We start from the raw sequence: 19,084 nt of genomic DNA, 5'->3' as shown, positions 1-19,084 counted from the left end.
CTCACAACAATGCTGTGCCTCAGAAAATTGGAAATAATCTTCATTTCAAATTTCAAAAATAAGTAGTCATGTTGACTGAATGCTGTACCGGTGGAACTGGTCCATTGCCAGTATTGAGTATGATATTTTAATTTAAATTTAAGACTTAATTTGGAGATGCCGATGTTGGACTGGGGTGTACAAAGTTTAAAAATCACAAAACACTAGGTTATAGTCCAACAGGTTTATTTGGAAGCACTAGCTTTTGGAGCGCTGCTCCTTCACCTGATGAAGGAGCAGCGCTCCGAAAGCAAGTGCTTCCAAATAAACCTGATGAACTATAACTTGGTGTTGTGTGATTTTTAAAGTTGAAGATAGTATTCTAAGGGGTAAATTCAATATCACTGTTCAAATAACACTAAATTGTAATTCCTAATACCTGCATTTTGTTTTTGAAGGAACTGCAGCAGAAACGTGCAGAAAAAGCAGCTGAAGATAAGCGAATTAGTGAGGAAGAAATTGCCATGCTGCAAGAAAGGGGAAAGATAGCAAAGAGAAAAACTATCAGGCCTGTGCGTGTCAATAATACAAGTCCAGATCGTAGTCGAGTCAAATCCAAAAATTCAGGTGTGGGAAAATGTTTGTATTACCATAGACAAGATATTGACGATATGTGGTTAGAAGCAGAAATACATTGAATTTATTATTTTTGTTATATTTTTATATTTTCTGTCTGTCAAACTTTATTTGAACACATTGCCCCTAAGACTTCAGTACCATCAAATTTTTGCAAGGTTTTTCAGTAGGCAGACAAACAGTAGGCTTGGATTATAGAGTGCGTTCCTACAGGGGTTTTCTTACTTGATCCTCACTTTCAGGGGAAATAACTAGAAATCCAGGAAAACTGATAGTAACATTTACACTATTTTTCTAGAACTTGCATGGTTTTTACAAAGGTTGTAGCAAACAAACATTAACTAAAGAACCCCCTTGAAAATTTATCCTCCAGAAAATTTTCTCAATTTTATATTGTGTCTCAAGACAAAACTTGAAAAGTTGAACACTGGAGTAAAGTGTTATTGTTTAGAAGTCTAACATTGTTCAAAGTCTGTATCAACAGCGTGAATTAAATTGTATTGACCTAAGTGCCATTTTTCTCCTTGCTGCTGATTTGTATGCCACACAATATACTTAATTTGTCAGAAAGTGTTTTGGGATATCCTGACCCCATGAAAGTTGCTGTGTGAATGCAAGTCACTTATTCTTTTATATGATTTATGAATGAAACTGAGTGATTACATAACCTGGCTTAATGTACTTTCCATTAAGTCCCAGCAATTGATTCAATTTACTCTTTAAATTTTATTTCATTTTCTGTCCATCTGTACAAATCTTTCTCCTGATAACAAAACTATGAGAAGATTATCTCCAAGTTTAGTGATTTCAATGTGGTGTGATATTCTACATAGTTCCTGACAAGACTCTCTGAGTCCATATTTGCCCATACCATGCTTGATTTTTAAAAGTTTGAAGTTTTGTCCATTCTTCATTTTTTATTTTTAAAGCTTGTACTTAATGCAGTTACAGATCCAGAAGTGCATTCTAACCAGAGAACTGAAAGTCCCCCTCATCCTTGTGTAAACACAGAAGAACTACAGGTATGTGTTCACATTACATAATATCACTACCATTCAAGTTAGCTTTTTATTTCACTTTCGGTCAGTTTTGCTTTCCATGCAGCTCATACATTTTTATTGGTTCTGATTTGTATTTTTTCAAACAAGTGCCACTTAACCCATACCTAAGTATACAAAGCATAATGCTTCCAAGTTTCATTTGTCAGCTGTGCTTAGTTATTGGTTGATAGCAGAGACACTGTTGGCTTCAGTCCCTTTTGGTAAGATATAAGAAATAGAAACAGGAGTAGGCTATTCAGCCCTTCAAGCCTGCTCTGCCATTTATTGAGATTTTGGCTGGTACACTACTTCAATGCCATTTTTCTGCAATGCTGTCTATATCCTTTAATATGTAGATATCTGTTGATCTCAGTTATAAACATACTCCATGAATGAGCCTCCATGACCATCTGGGACAAAGAGTTCCAAAAAAATTTCTCCTCACCTCGATTCTAAATGGCCTGTCTCCCTTGGTTCTAGACTCTTCTAGTTAAGGGAAGCATCCTTCTTGAACTTACCCTGCCAAGCCCTTGTAAAACTTTAGTATGCTTCATTGAGATCATCTCCTATTTTTCTAAGCTAAAAAGAAGGTTCCTGATCTGTATGTGTGGCTACATCAAGTATAGACAGAATAGAATGCAGTCTGTATATTTTTATTCTTTCTTGTCTTCTACTTCTCTTTGATCAGCTTGCCGAAAGAAACTCAACTGTACTTGTTAAAAATGGACTAGCTGGTTGAGGTTTTGGAGTGTCCCGGCTCTTCTTGTCCCTGTATGGAGCCAATAGTTAAGGAGAGAGTGAAGGAACACTGGCGAAGAAGTAGGCAAATTTTAAAACTAGTTTTCAAGTGAAACCAGTTACGATGCAAAGTAAAAAGCACACTGCTTTCTATCCAAATAATGCCTCTTAATATTTCAGCAATTCTTCAATTTCTTGTATAGAAACACACATAATAAACATCTGTAATTTAAGGTTTTGCAATATCTTGGTGGTAATTATAATTTCAAATATGTTCTCAACCAAGATGTAGAATCATAGAATCCCTATAATGTGGAAACAGGCCATTCAGCCCATCGAGTCCACACAGACCCTCTGAAGAACATCTCACCCAGACCCACTCTCCTATCCTATCCCTGTAACCCTGCATTTCCCGTGGCTAATCCACCTAACATCTTTGGACTGTGGGAGGAAACCGGAGCAAACCCACACAGGGAGAATGTACAAACTCCACAGTCACCCAAGAGCAGAATCAAACCCAGTCCCTGGTGCAGTGAGGCAGCAGTGCTAACCACTGAACCACCATGCCATCCCTCACATCTTGTGCCTACAGGTAGCCTAAAATGTTAATATCGCATAATTTATTGAAATGTTTTGCACCACAAAGGATGTGTATTTAAACATTTGTACGTGTGCTTTCTTTTATGGGATATCTTCTAATGTGGAAAAGCATCCCAAAATTCGTCATGAGGATATAATCAAACAATGAACATAGATTCAAAGAAGGAGATATTAAGTTGGGATAAGAAAGATTTGATCAGTGAGAGGTGTATTAAAGACACACAGGGCTTCTTGAAAGGATTTCCACACTATATGGTTGTTCCTCTTACAAACAGCAGCGGTAGAGGAATGGACATATTATCAGGGAGGAGTTGGGCTGAAGGAGTGCAAGATATTAGAATGAATCAGACCATGAAAGCATTTAAATGTGAGGATAACATTGTAAATTAAAACTATGGGGCATGGGAGGAATATTGGCTGGTCAGCAGCTTACTGGGAAATGAGGTAGGTCTCATGGGATGGATAAATTTGGACAAAACATTTGAAGAGATGGGGAAAAGCTGGGTTCACCGTTAAGATGGGCATATGAACAAGCTTGGCTTGATGGGCAAGAAGAGAATGCGAATCTGCATAGACAAATGAATTTCCATAGGAGTGGGGCTGATTTCATCACGAAAAAACAGGAAACTGGCAGTGAGGTGGGGAAAGCTGTATTTGAATAAGCACTTCACCCACTATATCTGGTTGTAACCTCCTCTCTCCAGGTGTTCCAGAACCTTAGGCAATCCAGATCTCAACAATAGAAAGAATAAGTGTGTTAAAATCTGAGGCATAAATCATCATTGTCGTACTTAAATTATTGATCAACTTTTCGACGACAGGCTATTTCCCACCTATGTTCACCTTCAGTGCATCCTGCTTAAACTGGAAGTGGGTAAATTGACTGTGGTCAGGTTTCAGACTTTTCAATACTAAAGTTCCTGGCTGCTGGAAGAGTTGTATCATCCCCTCCACTATAGTGCCTGATCTGATGATAGATGGTCAAGTAAGTTGTGTGTTTGGTGCATCAAATTCTATGTCCATTGGACTTGAGACAGCGAAGACAGGAGCTTTAATGGAGTAAGCAACTGAGATGGAAGACAGTGGGTTTTACTGAGGACAAGGATAGAAATGGTGAGGGTAAGTTCATGGTTGAGTCAGTTGGGAAAGGTTAATGATGATGCATAATAACACACAAATTAATAACTGTCATCCCATGGATCATTTAGTTGAGGCCAGGGGATTGACATGGATTGTGCTGGTACCTATTATAAATTTTGTGGAGGTGGTGATGACATTGGCTGTGCAGCATTTGTTTTCCTGCTGTTACAAAGGAGCTGAAACGTGTAATTGAAAAATGATTTTATTGAACACTACAAGTTCCTGTGTCTGAAATTCTGCTGTAATTAATAATAAACTTAGTGTGAAATTAGTTATGTTATTTAAGAAAATGCATTATTTAGCTTATTAATATTCCAAACAGCAGATATAAAAGTTTTCTCCAGCATAAATGCAACCAATTAAGTTACTGGATCAGTTTATTATGGATAGTAATTTAATTCCCTCACTTTGTCAGACTCAGATTATTTGATTTTTGGTTCTCAGTGACTTAAATTATTTTTAAAAAAGTTGCCAAGAAGAAAAACAATGAAAAACATCAAATATTTGCAATCTGCAATTTTGTCTGACTAGCTATTTCAGATCCCCTGTGACAGAAAGAATTAAACAGTGGGATGTCATAAGCAAAATGTGACAAGAAGTATATCTGACACAGCAAGTGTACATGGTCAGCAAAGCTGCTCTAATGTATAAAGTAATTGAAGGCTTGAAATTATCTGCACATACCTGTACAGAATATGGCCATTTCAGTGTTATGGTGACAGCACATGCATTTGTACTGCATATTGTTCTTGTCAGACCAAAACAATTTTTCATCATCATGGCTTGACTATTGTTAGCCTTTCTTACAGAAGCATGAAACATTTAGCAAAAAAGGGTTGATATCCAAACCTTCAGAGATATACTAAATTACTTGTATCTCTTCCACCTCTCATTTAAACTATGGTCATATTTGTCTGGAAAATGCTGACTCATGATAGCATTTAATTTGATGGATATCAGCTACATATGTCATTGAGGTCCTTATGCATGCCTGAACATGGAACATTGAAGCCTGAACTCTATTCTTCTTTTGTACGTGGGAGATTACATACACACGCTTCCAGTAGAGGTCCTTGTAGTCCCTTTATTGCAAAGAATGTATTAGACAGCTAACATATGTTTATCAGTTCTCCCCTCCATCAAATTTTTTGTGGTAATCTTTTCTTTGGAATTTCTGAATTTCCTTTCTACTGTCCTATAATTGTACTGATTTATACGATTCCACGTATTTCTCATTTTGTACCTATATCTCAGCATCAGAATTGTCACAGAAGGAGGCCACTCGGCCAATTGTGTCTACATTAGCTTGTTAAATGAGTGTCATTACCTCATGCCAATCTCCTGATGCTGAAAACCTGAAATGAGATAGAAATTGCAGTAAAGAGTCGTAAGTCAGGCAGATCAGTGGAGACAACAGAACACCTGGTATCGGCAGATAATTTGTTAAAAGAGATTTTAATTTTGTTCATTTTGTCAATTCACATTCTATTTTGGGGAAAAATGCTTAAATTTAATGAGGGACCTTTCAAATTTTAGTCCATTTCCCTCAGTGGTACAACTATTATCTTTGAAATTCTTGAGTTTTATTTCAGTATAATGCTTGATATCTTAGTGCAGCACTGAGAAGAATTGGGCAGATTTTTATCAGCTCTTTCCACCATCCCAATCTCAAATAGTTCTGTATTAATATTAAAATCTTGCTTTGTTGGAAGTGCTGCCTTTCAGATGAGTCAACAAACCTGTCCTTAATCCGTGTCTCACTGTGGATTCAAATATTCCCACGAACTAACTAAAGAAGACTTTGCCGTTTTCTCTGGTGTCCTCACCAACATTTGCTCCTCAGTCAATGCATTCAAACATATTGGTCATGAATTTCCTTATGGTTTGTGGGACTTTTACTGGATGTTGTTTGGGCTGCATTCACCCACAAAACAACTAATTTTAAGTTTCAACAGTAATCCATAAACTGTTAAGTGCTTTTGGAGGTCCTGTTCATATGAAGAGTCATAGAGATGTACAGCATGGAAATAGACCCTTTGGTCCAACCCGTCCATGCTGACCCGGTATCCCAACTCAATCTAATCCCACCTGTCAGCACCCGGCCCATATTCTCCCCCCCCCCCCCCCACAAGCCATTCCTATTCATATACCCATCCAAATGCCTCTTCAATGTTGCATTTGTACCAGCCTCCACGACTTCCTCTGGCAGCTCATTCCATACACGTACCACCGTCTGTGTGAAAAGTTGCCCTATAGGTCTCTTTTATATCTTTCCCCTCTCACACTAAACCTATGTCCTCTAGTTCTGGAGTCCCGACCCCAGGGAAAAGACCTATTTACCCTATCCATGCCCCTCATAATTTTGTAAACCTCTATAAGGTCACCACTCAGCTTCCGACGCTCCACGGAAAACAGCCCCAGCCTGTTCAGCCTCTCCCTATAGCTCAGATCCTCCAACCCTGGCAACATCCTTGTAAATCTTTTCTGAACCCTTTCAAGTTTCACACATCTTTCCGATAGGAGGGAGACTAGAATTGCCCACAATATTCCAACAGTGGCCTGACCATTGTCCTGTACAGCCACAACATGACCTCCCAACTCCTGTACTCAATACTCTGACCAATAAAGCAAAGCATACCAAACGCCTTCTTCACTATCCTATCTACCTGCGACTCCATTTTCAAGGAGCTATGAACCTACACTCCAAGGTCTCTTTGTTCAGCAACACTACCTAGGACCTTACCATTAAGTGTATAAGTCCTGCTAAGATTTGCTTTCCCAAAATGCAGCACCTAGCATTTATCTAAATTAAACTCCATCTGCCACTTCTCAGCCCATTGGCCCATCTGGTCCAGATCCTGTTGTAATCTGGGGTAACCCTCTTCGCTGTCCACTACACCTCCAATATTGGTGTCATCTGCAAACTGTACCTCTTATGCTCGCACCCAAATCATTTATGTAAATGACAAAAAGTAGAGGACCCAGCACCAATCCTTATGGCATTCCACTGGACACAGGCCTCCAGTCTGAAAAACAACCTTCCACCATCACCCTCTGTCTTCTACCTTTGAGCCAGTTATGAATTGATGTGGCTAGTTCTCCCTGTATTCCGTGAGATCTAACCTTGCTAATCAGGCTCCCATGGGGAACCTTGTCGAACGCCTTACTGAAGTTCATATGGATCACATCTACCGCTCTGCCCTCATCAATCATCTTTGTTACTTCTTTAAAAAACTCAGTCAAGTTTGTGAGACATGATTTCCCACGCACAAAGCCATGTTGACTATCCCTAATCAGTCCTTGCCTTTCCAAATACATGTACATCCTGTCCCTCAGGATTCCCTCCAACAACTTGCCCACCACCGATGTCAGGCTCGCTGGTGTACACTTCCCTGGCTTGTCCTTACCACCCTTCTTAAACAGTGGCATCATGTTAGCCAACCTCCAGTCTTCCAGCACCTCACCGATGATACAAACATCTCAGCAAGAGGCCCAGCAATTACTTCTCTAGCTTTCCCACAGAGTTCTAGGGTACACCTGATCAGGTCCTGGGGATTTATCCACCTTTACCCATTTCAAGACATCCAGCACTTCCTCCTCTGTAATTTGGACATTTTGCAAGATGCCACCATCTATTTCCCTACAGTTTATATCTTCCATATCCTTTTCCACAGTAAATACTGATGCAAAATACTCATTTAGTATCTCTCCCATTTTCTGCGGCTCCACACAAAGCCCGCTTTGCTGATCTTTGAGGGGCCCTATTCTCTCCTTAGTTACCCTTTTGTTCTTAATGTATTTGTAAAAACCCTTTGGATTCTCCTTAATTCTATTTGCCAAAGATATCTCATGTCCCCTTTTTGCTCTCCTGATTTCCCTCTTAAGTGTACTCCTACTTCCTTTATACTCCTCTAAGGATTCACTTGATCTATCCTGTCTATACCTTACATATGCTTCCTTCTTTTTCTTAACCAAACCCTCAATTTCTTTAGTCATCCAGCATTCCCTATACCTACCAGCCTTTCACCCTAACAGGAATATACTTTATCTGGATTCTGAACGCTTCCCATTTTCCAGCCGTCCCTTTACCTGCGAACATCTGCCCCCAATCAGCTTTCGAAAGTGCTTGCCTCCGTCAAAATTGGCCTTTCTCCAATTTAGTACTTCAACTTTTAGATCTGGTCTATCCTTTTCCATCATTATTTTAAATGTAATAGAGCACTAAGTTAATGCAATTTTCTTCCTAAAACTTGTTAACTGACCTCCGAATGTTTTGTAGAACCAGCCACAGGATGTGATTGAGGGTGAGATACCAGTTGAGGAGCAGGAGATAATGACAACAAGCCTAACACAGTCGAAAACAACACTGAATGATGTACTCGACACGCTCAAGCTACTGGAGGAAGAACCTAAATTACTCACTGGACCAAAGGTCCATGAGAAGGACAAATATGCTTGGATTGATGAGGTATGTTTTTACTGTTATGTGACAAGGAAGCTATTAACTGATGTACTTGGCGAGGGTTCATCTCATAAGCCAGGATTGTCCTGTTGGTGACGATTTTGCATTTGTTTCAACCATTGTCAACTTCTGTATTCTAAGGGGCCAGTAGCCCTTCATTTTAATAGGGACTATACAGGAGCACCATCAAAGGGAGTATGGAGATTTTGCCTTGTTTTTGAATAGGGGGCCAGAAGGACAGAAACTTGCTAATCTGTAATGGTGCTATTGTAAGAGTAGTGTGACGTTTGCTCTTATCACATCCAAAATCAAGGGCTTGCTTTTGAGCTTACTTTGGATGACCATTATCCTGAATGTGAGATGCAAGATACCTTGTGATGGAATGACACCCAGGGATGGCACACAGAGGATCCATCTATTAATAAAAACTCCTATGAGCACAACTCTGGTCCCATAGGTGCTCATGGAAAATTATATAGTTATTTATATGAGCCTATTTATGTTACTACATGAGGGAATAGATGACGAGTTGTGTAATGAAGCTCTTGGGTAGTGATCCATTTTAGACATTTGTAGCTCAGCAGTGGAACATTTGGCTTATTGTGTCAACACCAGTTAACAAAGACCTGGTTACACAAATCTCATTTTCCAGCTCTTGGCCCATAGCCCTGAAGGCTCGAGCAAGGCAAGAGATTATGCAAGTACTGCTTAGATGTTGTGAGAGTTTCTGGCCCATCCAATCTTTCAGGCAGTGAGTTCCAGACTCCCACCATCCTCTGGGCAAAAAACCTTTCTCCTCAACTTCCTCTTAGCCTTCTCCTTATGTTAAATCAATGCCTCCTGGTTATTGACCCCTTTACTAATGGAAAAAGTGCCTTTCTATCTACCCTATCTATACCCCTCATAACTTTTCGTATGCCATATCACTGCTTAGACCCTCCAGCCCAAGCAACATTCTGGCAAATCTCTACACCTCCCCCCCCCCCCCCCCCCAAAAAAAAACCCATTGAACAATTGCATATTTCCTATACTTGAATGATCAGAACATATGCTGCCTTAACCATTATCCTCTCCAGACTGATCTCAAAACTCTGAGACATTGGTCTCGGTTCCACCCTCTGCAACTGGATCCTCAGCTTCCTGATCCACAGACCACAATCAGTGAGGATAGACACTCCTCCACAATAATGCTCAACACTGCAGCCCCCCTTCCCACCCCCCCATAGGACGTGTCCTAAGCCCCCTACTGTGCTCTCTGTACAGCACCAGAATGAACACCGTCTACAAGTTTGCTGACGATACCACCTTCATAGGATGGATATCTAACAATGATGAATCAGAATGCAGAAAGAAGATAAAGGGCTTGGTGATGTGGTGCAATGAGAACAACCTTTCTCAACATCGCCAAAACTTAAGAACTGATCATTGACTTCAGAAAGAAGGGAGAACACATCCCCATCTATATCAGTGGAGCTGAAGTAGAGAGGGTGGAGAGCATCAAGTTCCTAGGAGAGACGATAACCAACAACCTGTCAAGTTTTTATTTCACCCTGTGGTCTGTATGTCCTTGCTTACTATGATCTGCCCGTACTGCTCGTAAACAAAGCTTTTCACTGTGCTTAAATCAAATAAATAAATCAAATCAAATTTGAATGTTGGAATGAAGGGAATACAAGAAAATTGAGCCCATGAATGTGGGAAGCAATATTTAATAACAACACCACAGCTTTCTATGCCCTTGCATTAATTCAAATTACCCTGGTGGGTATTATTCTGTGCTGGTCAGGTACTAAGCTCCAGTCAGAACTAAAGAACATACAAAATAATTGTTTGCTGTAACCCAAAAGGACGGTTTTATTCTGAGCTGTTGTACTCTGAAAACTCAAGACAAGTCTGAAAAAGCCCATGAACCTGGCTAATGACTAACCAGTGTGACACACAAGTACTCATGTAACTCACTTCTTAAAGGAAGACTATCCAAAGATAACATACCCCAACTATAATAATTAACAGGTACCATGACTCTAACACGCTGTCCTGCTACATTTTGAAAGACTTGACACTTTGAATTAATTCACATAGAAATAAATAAATAACAAATTGAAAACGTATTTGGTTTTTCTGGCTTTCAAGGTGAGGACTGTGTCTTGAATGAATCCACTGTTACTTGTAAAGCACATTTTGATCTTAAATTGTTTCACCATAGCTTGTAAGGTACATTGTAATCTTATATGATTTCACTGTAGCTCATAGGCACATTGCGATCTTAAATTGTTTCATTGTTGCTAATAAGGCTTCACAGTGGTAGAAACCTGAAAAGAATTGGATGAAACACATTGGATGCCTGTCAATATAGAGTTAAAATTTTAAACTGTGCCTTTGATTGGTTGAGGGTGTCATGCTTGTGTGGTTACAAACTGCTTTAATATAAAGAACGGTTTTAAGGTGGGACGGCAGAGGGACTGTAGAGAATCAGACAACTATGAAGACTTGTCACTGGATCTCTAAAGGATTGATATAATATCTATTTTGTTCACTTAGAACAAAATAGATATTTTGACTGCATAACTATTAGTGTTTGATTCTCAAAGTTACCAATTGCTATCATATTAACAGCCAGTACAATTTACTTGAAGTGCACAGTTTGTCCTACATGCTATCTCTTAATAAACAGGATTGTGACTCCACATCCTTGACGGCAGATAATTTGGAGAAACTGGGGCAAATTGAGCAGGCTTCAAGCCTGCCAACTGCTGGCCCTCTGCTTTCTGAAGCAAAGCTACAAAGCATTATGAGTTTCCTTGATGAGATGGAGAAGTCTGAACAGGAGAGACCGAAGTCTCGTTCCTCAACAGCTCCCAAAGAGGTAAGTCAGACTAATTGCTTTTCATTTAAATTAGATTGAATTAAATTCATGTAACCCAAAAATCAATATCAAGCAAGTTCTTTAATTTAGGAAAAACACAAATGAGTTTATTTTCTGATCCATGTGATATTTATGTATTTTCTGTCATTAGTGAAATCATCTGTGTAAGATTGAAAGTTACATACTGGCTGTCCATGTAAGAGAACAATGTTAGTGAAGAAATCTGAGGACCTACTGTAAAAACTGCAGGCCAAAAATAGCTTGACCACAACATGCTTAACTTGACTAAAGAGTTGCTGTTTGGTTTATTGGGTTTATGTTATGGGTGTGAGTCATGTCAATTGTAGAGGTATGCAGGGCATTTACTTTTCCTTTGGTAAAGGAAGAAGGAGAATTGGACATTGGCAATCGAAGCCTGGGAGGTGCACTGTGCCCTAATAAATAGACTTGAATTGGACTACACTTTTTTAAAAAATGAGGCATGGAATCAAGTACTACGTCTTGGCCTAACTGCCAACTGTTACATGGCAATTAAAGCCATGATATGGAGGTGTTGGGCTGAGGTGGAATAGGTCAGAAGTCACACGACACCAGGTTTATTTGAAATCACAAGTTTTCAGAGCACTGCTCTTTTGTCAGGTGTGACTTCTGACCATGGAATTAAAGTCATTTGAAAACAGTAGGTTACGTTGAGCATGTGATGTAGCCCTTTCAATGTTGCACTTATATTAAAATTTGCTGTATACTGTTTCCAGGTTCTGCTTTCTGAAGAAGAATTGTCTCACCTGGAACAAGCTTCAGTCATGGCAACTGAGGTTACAAGCTCAATGATCAGGTTAAAACTGGAATTTGAGGAAAAGAAACGTGCAATTGTCATGTTGCAGACTGCTTTGGTAAATACCAGGAGTAATTCCCACAATATTTGTGGTTAATATTCATTTTAATTTCAGAGGACAAGGTGATAGAATGCATTTTGGCTGCTGATAACCGATGCATTGAAAGTTTGTACAATCTTTCTGTTGACCACCAGTGCACTGAAGCTAATATAGGCAGTCTCAAATGAATTCGTCCTAGCCTTTAACTTGAAAGGTTTTACTTGACTGGAGACTAAAGAATAGGGAAACCCTTCAGAGGAGGTAATCTAACAGTACTTCTCTTTGATATTGCTTGGAATGTAAATGCAATGCATTGTCGAATCTCGTCAGTGTTTTAATACCTATCTGCTACTAATTGTTTACACAGTGCAGATGGTACCACCAGTACTATCTGAATATTTCAAAACTGGGCAAACTGTGAGGGCTGGGATTTACCCAATCAACATTACGGCAATGAGTAGCCAGAATGCCACATCTTTATTTTTATTTACGACTTTGTTGTGTGCAACAAGCTGAATGTTGTAGTCCTTTGCAGTCAAACATTCCGTGCTCATGAAAACATCAGGAAAGTGGACTTTATCTTTCTTCCTTGGCCTGCCATATCATTTATTCCAGTAAAATCTTTCTGCAAATAATTTAAAAATGGCTGATTAAATTCAGCTTATTTGGGAGTGGTTGGAATATTCACAAACAATTACAAAGTACCTACAGCATGAATTATAATCTGTTTGGAGCAATTTTTCTATGCTATTGTTTATATTACATATAACCCTTCTTCAACTCTTCATCCTTATCAGCATATCTATTCTGTTTCTTTCTCCCTCATATGTTTATCTAGCTTCTCTATAAATCTATCCATGCTGTTTGTGCTAATTACTTCCTGTGGTTGAAAATTCCACACTGCCACCACTCTCCAGATAAAGGCGTTTTTCCTGAATTCCCTAATCAATTCATTAGTGACTATATTGTATTTAAGGCACCCAGTTCTGCGCTTGGCTTCAGGTGGGAACATCCTTTCATTTTTACCCTACCAAATGCTTTCATAATTGTAAAAAGTCTGATCACATGACTCCTCAGTCTCGTATTCAATAGAATCTGGGGTTTTAAGCCTCTTGCAGTCTTTCCTAATAAGTGTAACCTCAATGTTCTGGTATCATCTTAATAAACTAGGATAATTCCTGGGATGAAGGGATCGATTTATTGAAACATATATGATTCTGTGTGGGCTTAGCATGAACACTGGAAGTTTTATTTTGTGTGGCAGTCTATAACTAAGGAGCGCAATTTGAATACTAAGATGGTGATGAGGAGGAATTTGTTCTCCTTTGGGGTTATCGGAATTCACTCCCCGAGGGAGCAGTCGAGGCTGAATTTTTGAATATATCCAAAGGGGTCAAATGTTATTGGGTTTGAAGGGGCACAAGTAGGAAAGGAGAGTGAAAGGCACAATCAGATCAACAATGACCCTTGTTTTGATGGAGGAGCAAGCTCAAGGAACCACGTGGCCTACCCATTGTTGTATTTCTCATGGGATTTTTTTTTCAACTTTGCAGTGACGCTGTATTTGATGATAATGAGACCCGGGGGAAATGGTGTTAATGTCACTGGACTGTAATCTAGAAGCGCAGGCTAATCCCCTGGAGATACATGACTGTAGTTGCTGGTTGAATTTAAATTCAGTTAATAAAATTGAGAATTGATGCTACCATGAAACTCACCTGCTTCACTAGGGTCCTACAGGGATGTTCCTTCCTTTAGGGAAGGAATCTGTCTTTACCTGGTCTACATGTGACTCCAAATCCACAGCAATTTGGCTGACTCTTAACTGCCCTTGTTAGTGGCCCACTGAATCATTCAGTTCAAAACCAATTAGGGTAGGCTATTTTACTATATATCTGTCTGTATAGGTACAGATCTATAATCTGTAGACCATGATAGGTGTTCACATCCTATCTATAATTAAATGAAAGCTGTTCAAATTTGGTTTGACCAAGATTATATGTAAGTTTAACCTAAATACTTGACTTTACAATTCACTTTCTCTAGATATGAACCCAACACTTCGTTTGCTTTCATTAGAGCCTGATTAACATGTGTTGCTAGTTTAGAGGCTGTGTATCTATACCAACATTTAGACTCTTCCTTTCCCAGGAGTACATAACCTTCTTCTTATCCAAACCAAAATGCACTACTCATCATCTGTAGCATGTAATCAGGAAGGCTATTGGCATACTATCCTTGATTATGAGAAGAATTGAAAGTAAAATAAATGGTGTTATCCTTGTTAACAGGGCATTATTGAGACCACATCTTGATTACAAAGTGCAATTTTGATTTAGAAGAGATGTAAAGTCTTTGGAAACAGTTCAGACAGTGAGATTTAGAATGCTATACAAAAACAGTACAGTCAAACCAAATCAAAATTACCTGATGTTTCTTTATATAAGTAGGATTGAGGCGAGTTGATGGCCTAATGGTATTATCGCTGGATTGTTAATCCAGAGACCCAGCTAAGGTTTTGGGAACCAAGGTTAAACTTCCACCACAGCAGATGGTGGAATTTGAATGCTATAAAAGTTTGGATTTCTCTGCTGGTTAGAGTCATAAAAAGCAATGCCTGCACCCAATGCATCTCACTGGAAAAAGACAATGTTGTTCTGGATAATATTGAGAAACATGCTACTAGATTAATTGGGATTAAGGTTGACAAGGAGGAGACATTAGAAATTCTGGAAAGTGTGAAAATAGATAAATCCCCTGGGCTGGTTGGGATTTAACCTAGGATTCTTTGGGAAGCCAGGGAGGAGATTGCCAAGCCTTTGGCTTTGAGCTTTATGTTGTCATTGACCACAGGAATAGTACCAGAAGACTGGAGGTTTAGCAAATGTTGTTCCCTTGTTCAAGAAGGGGAGTAGAGACAACCCCAATAATGATAGACCACTAAGCCTTACTTCAGTTCTGGATAAAGTGTTGGAAAAGGTTATAAGAGACAGGATTTACAATCATCTCAGTAGGAATAAGTTGATTAGGGATAGTCATTACAGTTCTGTGAAGGGTAGGTCGTGCCTCACAAACTTCATTGAGTTCTTTGAGAAGGTGACCAAACAGGTGGATGAGGGTAAAGCCATTGATGTGGTGTATATGGATTTCAATAAGCTGTTTGATAAGGTTCTCCATGGTAGGCTGCTGCACAAAATACAAAGGCATGGGATTGCGGGTGATTTAGTGGTTTGGATCAGAAATTGGCTAGCTGAAAGAAGACAGAGGGTGGTGGTTGATGGGAAATGTTCATCCTGGAATTCAGTCCCCAGTGGGGTACTGCAAGGACCTGTTTTTGGTCCACTACTGTTTGTCATTTTTATAAACGACCTAGATGAGGGCGTAGAAGAACGGGTTTGTACATTTGCGGACAACACTCAGGTTGGTGGAGTTGTGGAAAGTGCCGAAGGATGTTGTAGTTTACAGAGGGACATAGATAAGCTGCAGAGCTGGGCTGAGAGGTGGCAAATGGAGTTTAATACAGAAAAGTGTGAGGTGATGTACTTTGGAAGGAGTAACAGGAATGCAGAGTACTAGGTGAATGCTAGGATTCTTGATCGTGAAGGTGAGCAGAGAGATCTCTGTGTCCATGTACATAGATCTCTCAAAGTTGCCACCCAGATTGATAGGGCTGTTAAGAAGGCATATGATTTGTTTGCTTTTATTAGTAGAGAGATCGAGTTTCAGAACCATGAGGTTATGCTGCAGCTGTACAAAACTCTGGTGTGGCTGCACTTGGAGTACTGCATGCAGTTCTGGTCACCGCATTATAGGAAGGATGTGGAAGCTTTGGAAAGGATTCAGTGGAGATTTACTCGGATGTTGTTTGGTATGAAGGGAATGTCTGATGAGGAAAGGTTGAGGGACTTAAGGCTGTTTTTGTCAGAGAGAAGAAGGTTGAGAGATGACTTGAGAGATAATCAAACATATAAGATAATCAGAGGGTTAGATTGGGTGGACAGTGAGAGCCTTTTTTCTCGGATCGTGATGGTTAGCATGAGGGGGCATAGCTTCAACTTGAGGGGTGATAGATATAGGACAGATGTTAGAGGTAGTTTCTTTACTCAGAGTAGTAGGGGCGTGGAACGCCCTGCCTGCAGCAGTTGTAGACTCGTCAACTTTAAGGGTATTTAAATGGTAATTGGTTAGGGATATGGACGAGAATGGAATAGTGTAGGCTCAGATTGGTTTCACAGGGTGGCGCAACATCGAGGGCTGAAGGGCCTGTACTGCGCTGTTATGTTCTATACTCTATGTTCTATGAATGGAAAAAAAAATCCCGAATGGTCTTGAAAAAGTGGATGTGGAGTGGTATTTCATCATATGCAGAACTCGGGGCACTATTTTAAAATGAGAGGTTCTCTTTTAGGACTGAGATGTGAAGAACTTTTTTCTGTGAGTTGTGTAACTCTGGAACTCTCTGGCTCAGAAGGCAATGGGATCCTTGAATACTTTTAAGGCAGAGGTAAACACATTCTTTGTTAAACAATGGAATCAAATTTACTCTTTAGTGGCTACTTAAGGCCTCCTGCTACCATTGGTTGAAGGGTGGGGGTGACCAGGGTATACCCTATACCTCTTGTTGGAGACTATTAGTTGGGGACAGTGTACTTGCCAGCTAGGTTCTGATAAATCCTCTCCTTTTAATCCAGCAACAGTGATGATTATTGTTGAGGAACACATGCAGCTCTCAGCAGTGTCTGCCAGCTCCTGTTGGCATTGCTGGGACTAGAAAGAGTGTCTGGCAGCTCTCAGAGCAGGGGCTAGCTTCCCAATAGGGCAGAGGTCTTGGCTGAGCCAAATAAAGGTCCACTGATTGGAACATCAAGTCATGCTTTCCAATCCCTGAAGGCTCACCCGTATCTTTTAAGCTGATGGTGAGTGGCTTTCTGCCTCCACGTAAAATTCCACTCGCTTGTTCTGAACTTAGTGTTGAGTCAGCCAAGTTGTACAGTACCTTCAGTAAGACTGATTTGATTTACATAGTGAGATACACGGGACAAAGTGTAAACAGTTTCTGTTTGGTTGTACAGTTCCTTGAAAAAACAAAGCACAGAAGTTTACATACTTTTCTTATCAGACTTTTCTTTTTAGGCTCAGCAAAAAGAATTGACTGTGCGTCACATGAAGGAAGCTGAAAAGGAAATGTGTCAACGGATAAAAATGCAGAAGGAACAATACGAATCAACTATTCAGCGGCATCTGGCATTCATTGATCAGGTAAAGTTCACAATAAGATTTTAAAATTGAGATTTTAGAGTGAATCTTTTCAAAAATTGGGCTTAAATTAAAGGTCAGCCACAGAGTGCCCTGAAGGAAATTTACCGTTGCTTTTGTAGGCATCTACCAACTTTACCTTTGCTACATTATTTGGTGCCTGTGAAACATGCCAGGTTAACAGTCCATGATTGTTTAGTAAGCCTCAATGAGATTTTCATTTTCTTTATGTAATTTTTTGGTCTTCCTGCTAAAATATTGTTCATAGATTCAGAAATGTAACAGTACAGATTGACCTCACTGGCTTGTTGAGGTGAATTTTACCAAAAATTGGCCAAGTGTCAATTTCAGGGAATTTAATGGATGGCTTCTACTCATGAGCTCCAATGAGTTATTTCATGAAATTTTACTCTGCTCACCTTGTTAAGAATGCACCACATCCCTATGCTGTCACTGTCTCGTTACCTTGTACTCACCAGCATTAATGCTGCCAGGTCTTCTGGATTTATTGCTGCCAGTGCCGTATTTAAACTTTGTGCACACTGATCAAGGGTTTATGCCCAAAATGTCGATTCTCCTGCTCTTCGGATGCTGCCTGACCTGCTGTGCTTTTCTAGCACCACACTCTCGATTGTGTATACTGCAAGCCAGGAAGTGCCTTTCACAGTTCCAGACTGTGAAGAATTGTGCCAGAGATGATGTCAGAGGCAAGTTGCCACCTCGACTTTGCTGATGCAGACCTGGAGAATCTGCTAGACGGGATGGTGGAGAGGAGGGCCATCCTCTTTCCTTGAGATGGCCAGAATAGACCATACCACCAGACGGGGCCTGGTCTGAAGTTGCCACCTGGTTCTGCGTGATGTCCTGATCTGGAGGAACAACTTGTGTAGGAAGGAGTTAATGACCTTTTGTCAAGGGTAAATATCAACACCTCTTTGCTACCTCACTCTCAGTCTAACTTTGCTGCTGCACACTCATTTACCACTTCCTCCATTGTGTGTGGTACTTTTCCTCAATGGCTGTCATCCACATTATTTCCCCAGATACTAATCCTGCACTTCCTACTAACTCATTCGGGACACCTCCCCACCTTTCACCTGCCTGCACCAACACAAGCAGCTTTGTGTGTCCAGTTCATCTCAATCAGCCCCTGTTTGTCTCATTGCAGGAGAAAAAAGCCCACGATATGGCTGAAAGACCCAAAGTGGGTGGCTGGATGTCCAATATTTGTCTCCTCTGCTCATTTAAGGAGAGGATCCTTGAGCTCATGGGAGGAAGGAGACTGCAAGAATACCGAGACCTGCAATCAAGTAAGATTCATTGTGAACTGTGAATGTATTTTTAACAAGCCCAATCTTCTTCCCCTATTTCACCACTCATTCCCTGTCTTGTCTTCTGCAGGCACTTGTGGAATCTGCTCATTGTCCAGCCTCAAGAGAGCAGCCCCTCAAGCCAACATATCTTCCTCCACTCCTAAGGAAGTATTCACAAA

At 40.1% G+C, this 19,084-nt stretch overlaps 1 protein-coding gene across 2 annotated transcripts in view; it reads left to right on the top strand.

Moving 5' to 3' along the window:
- cep131 (centrosomal protein 131) overlaps nt 1-19,084 on the top strand; it is a 129,982-nt gene that overhangs the window by 47,713 nt on the left and 63,185 nt on the right. For both annotated transcript variants that reach the window (XM_043714980.2, XM_043714979.2), the window contains 6 exons: nt 438-606; nt 1,561-1,637; nt 8,413-8,601; nt 11,270-11,461; nt 12,217-12,354; nt 17,470-17,595. In XM_043714980.2, the coding sequence (XP_043570915.1) occupies nt 438-606; nt 1,561-1,637; nt 8,413-8,601; nt 11,270-11,461; nt 12,217-12,354; nt 17,470-17,595 (891 nt within the window). The remainder of the gene's footprint in view (nt 1-437; nt 607-1,560; nt 1,638-8,412; nt 8,602-11,269; nt 11,462-12,216; nt 12,355-17,469; nt 17,596-19,084) is intronic.

This window comes from Chiloscyllium plagiosum, unplaced genomic scaffold (assembly GCF_037043375.1).
Source record: "Chiloscyllium plagiosum isolate Xiang-an unplaced genomic scaffold, Cpla_swu_hap1 HiC_scaffold_25, whole genome shotgun sequence".
In the NCBI taxonomy this organism is placed as follows: Eukaryota; Metazoa; Chordata; class Chondrichthyes; order Orectolobiformes; family Hemiscylliidae; genus Chiloscyllium; species Chiloscyllium plagiosum.
The sequence above is the reverse complement of the archived record's forward strand: the minus strand, read 5'-3'. Positions and strand labels throughout refer to the sequence as shown.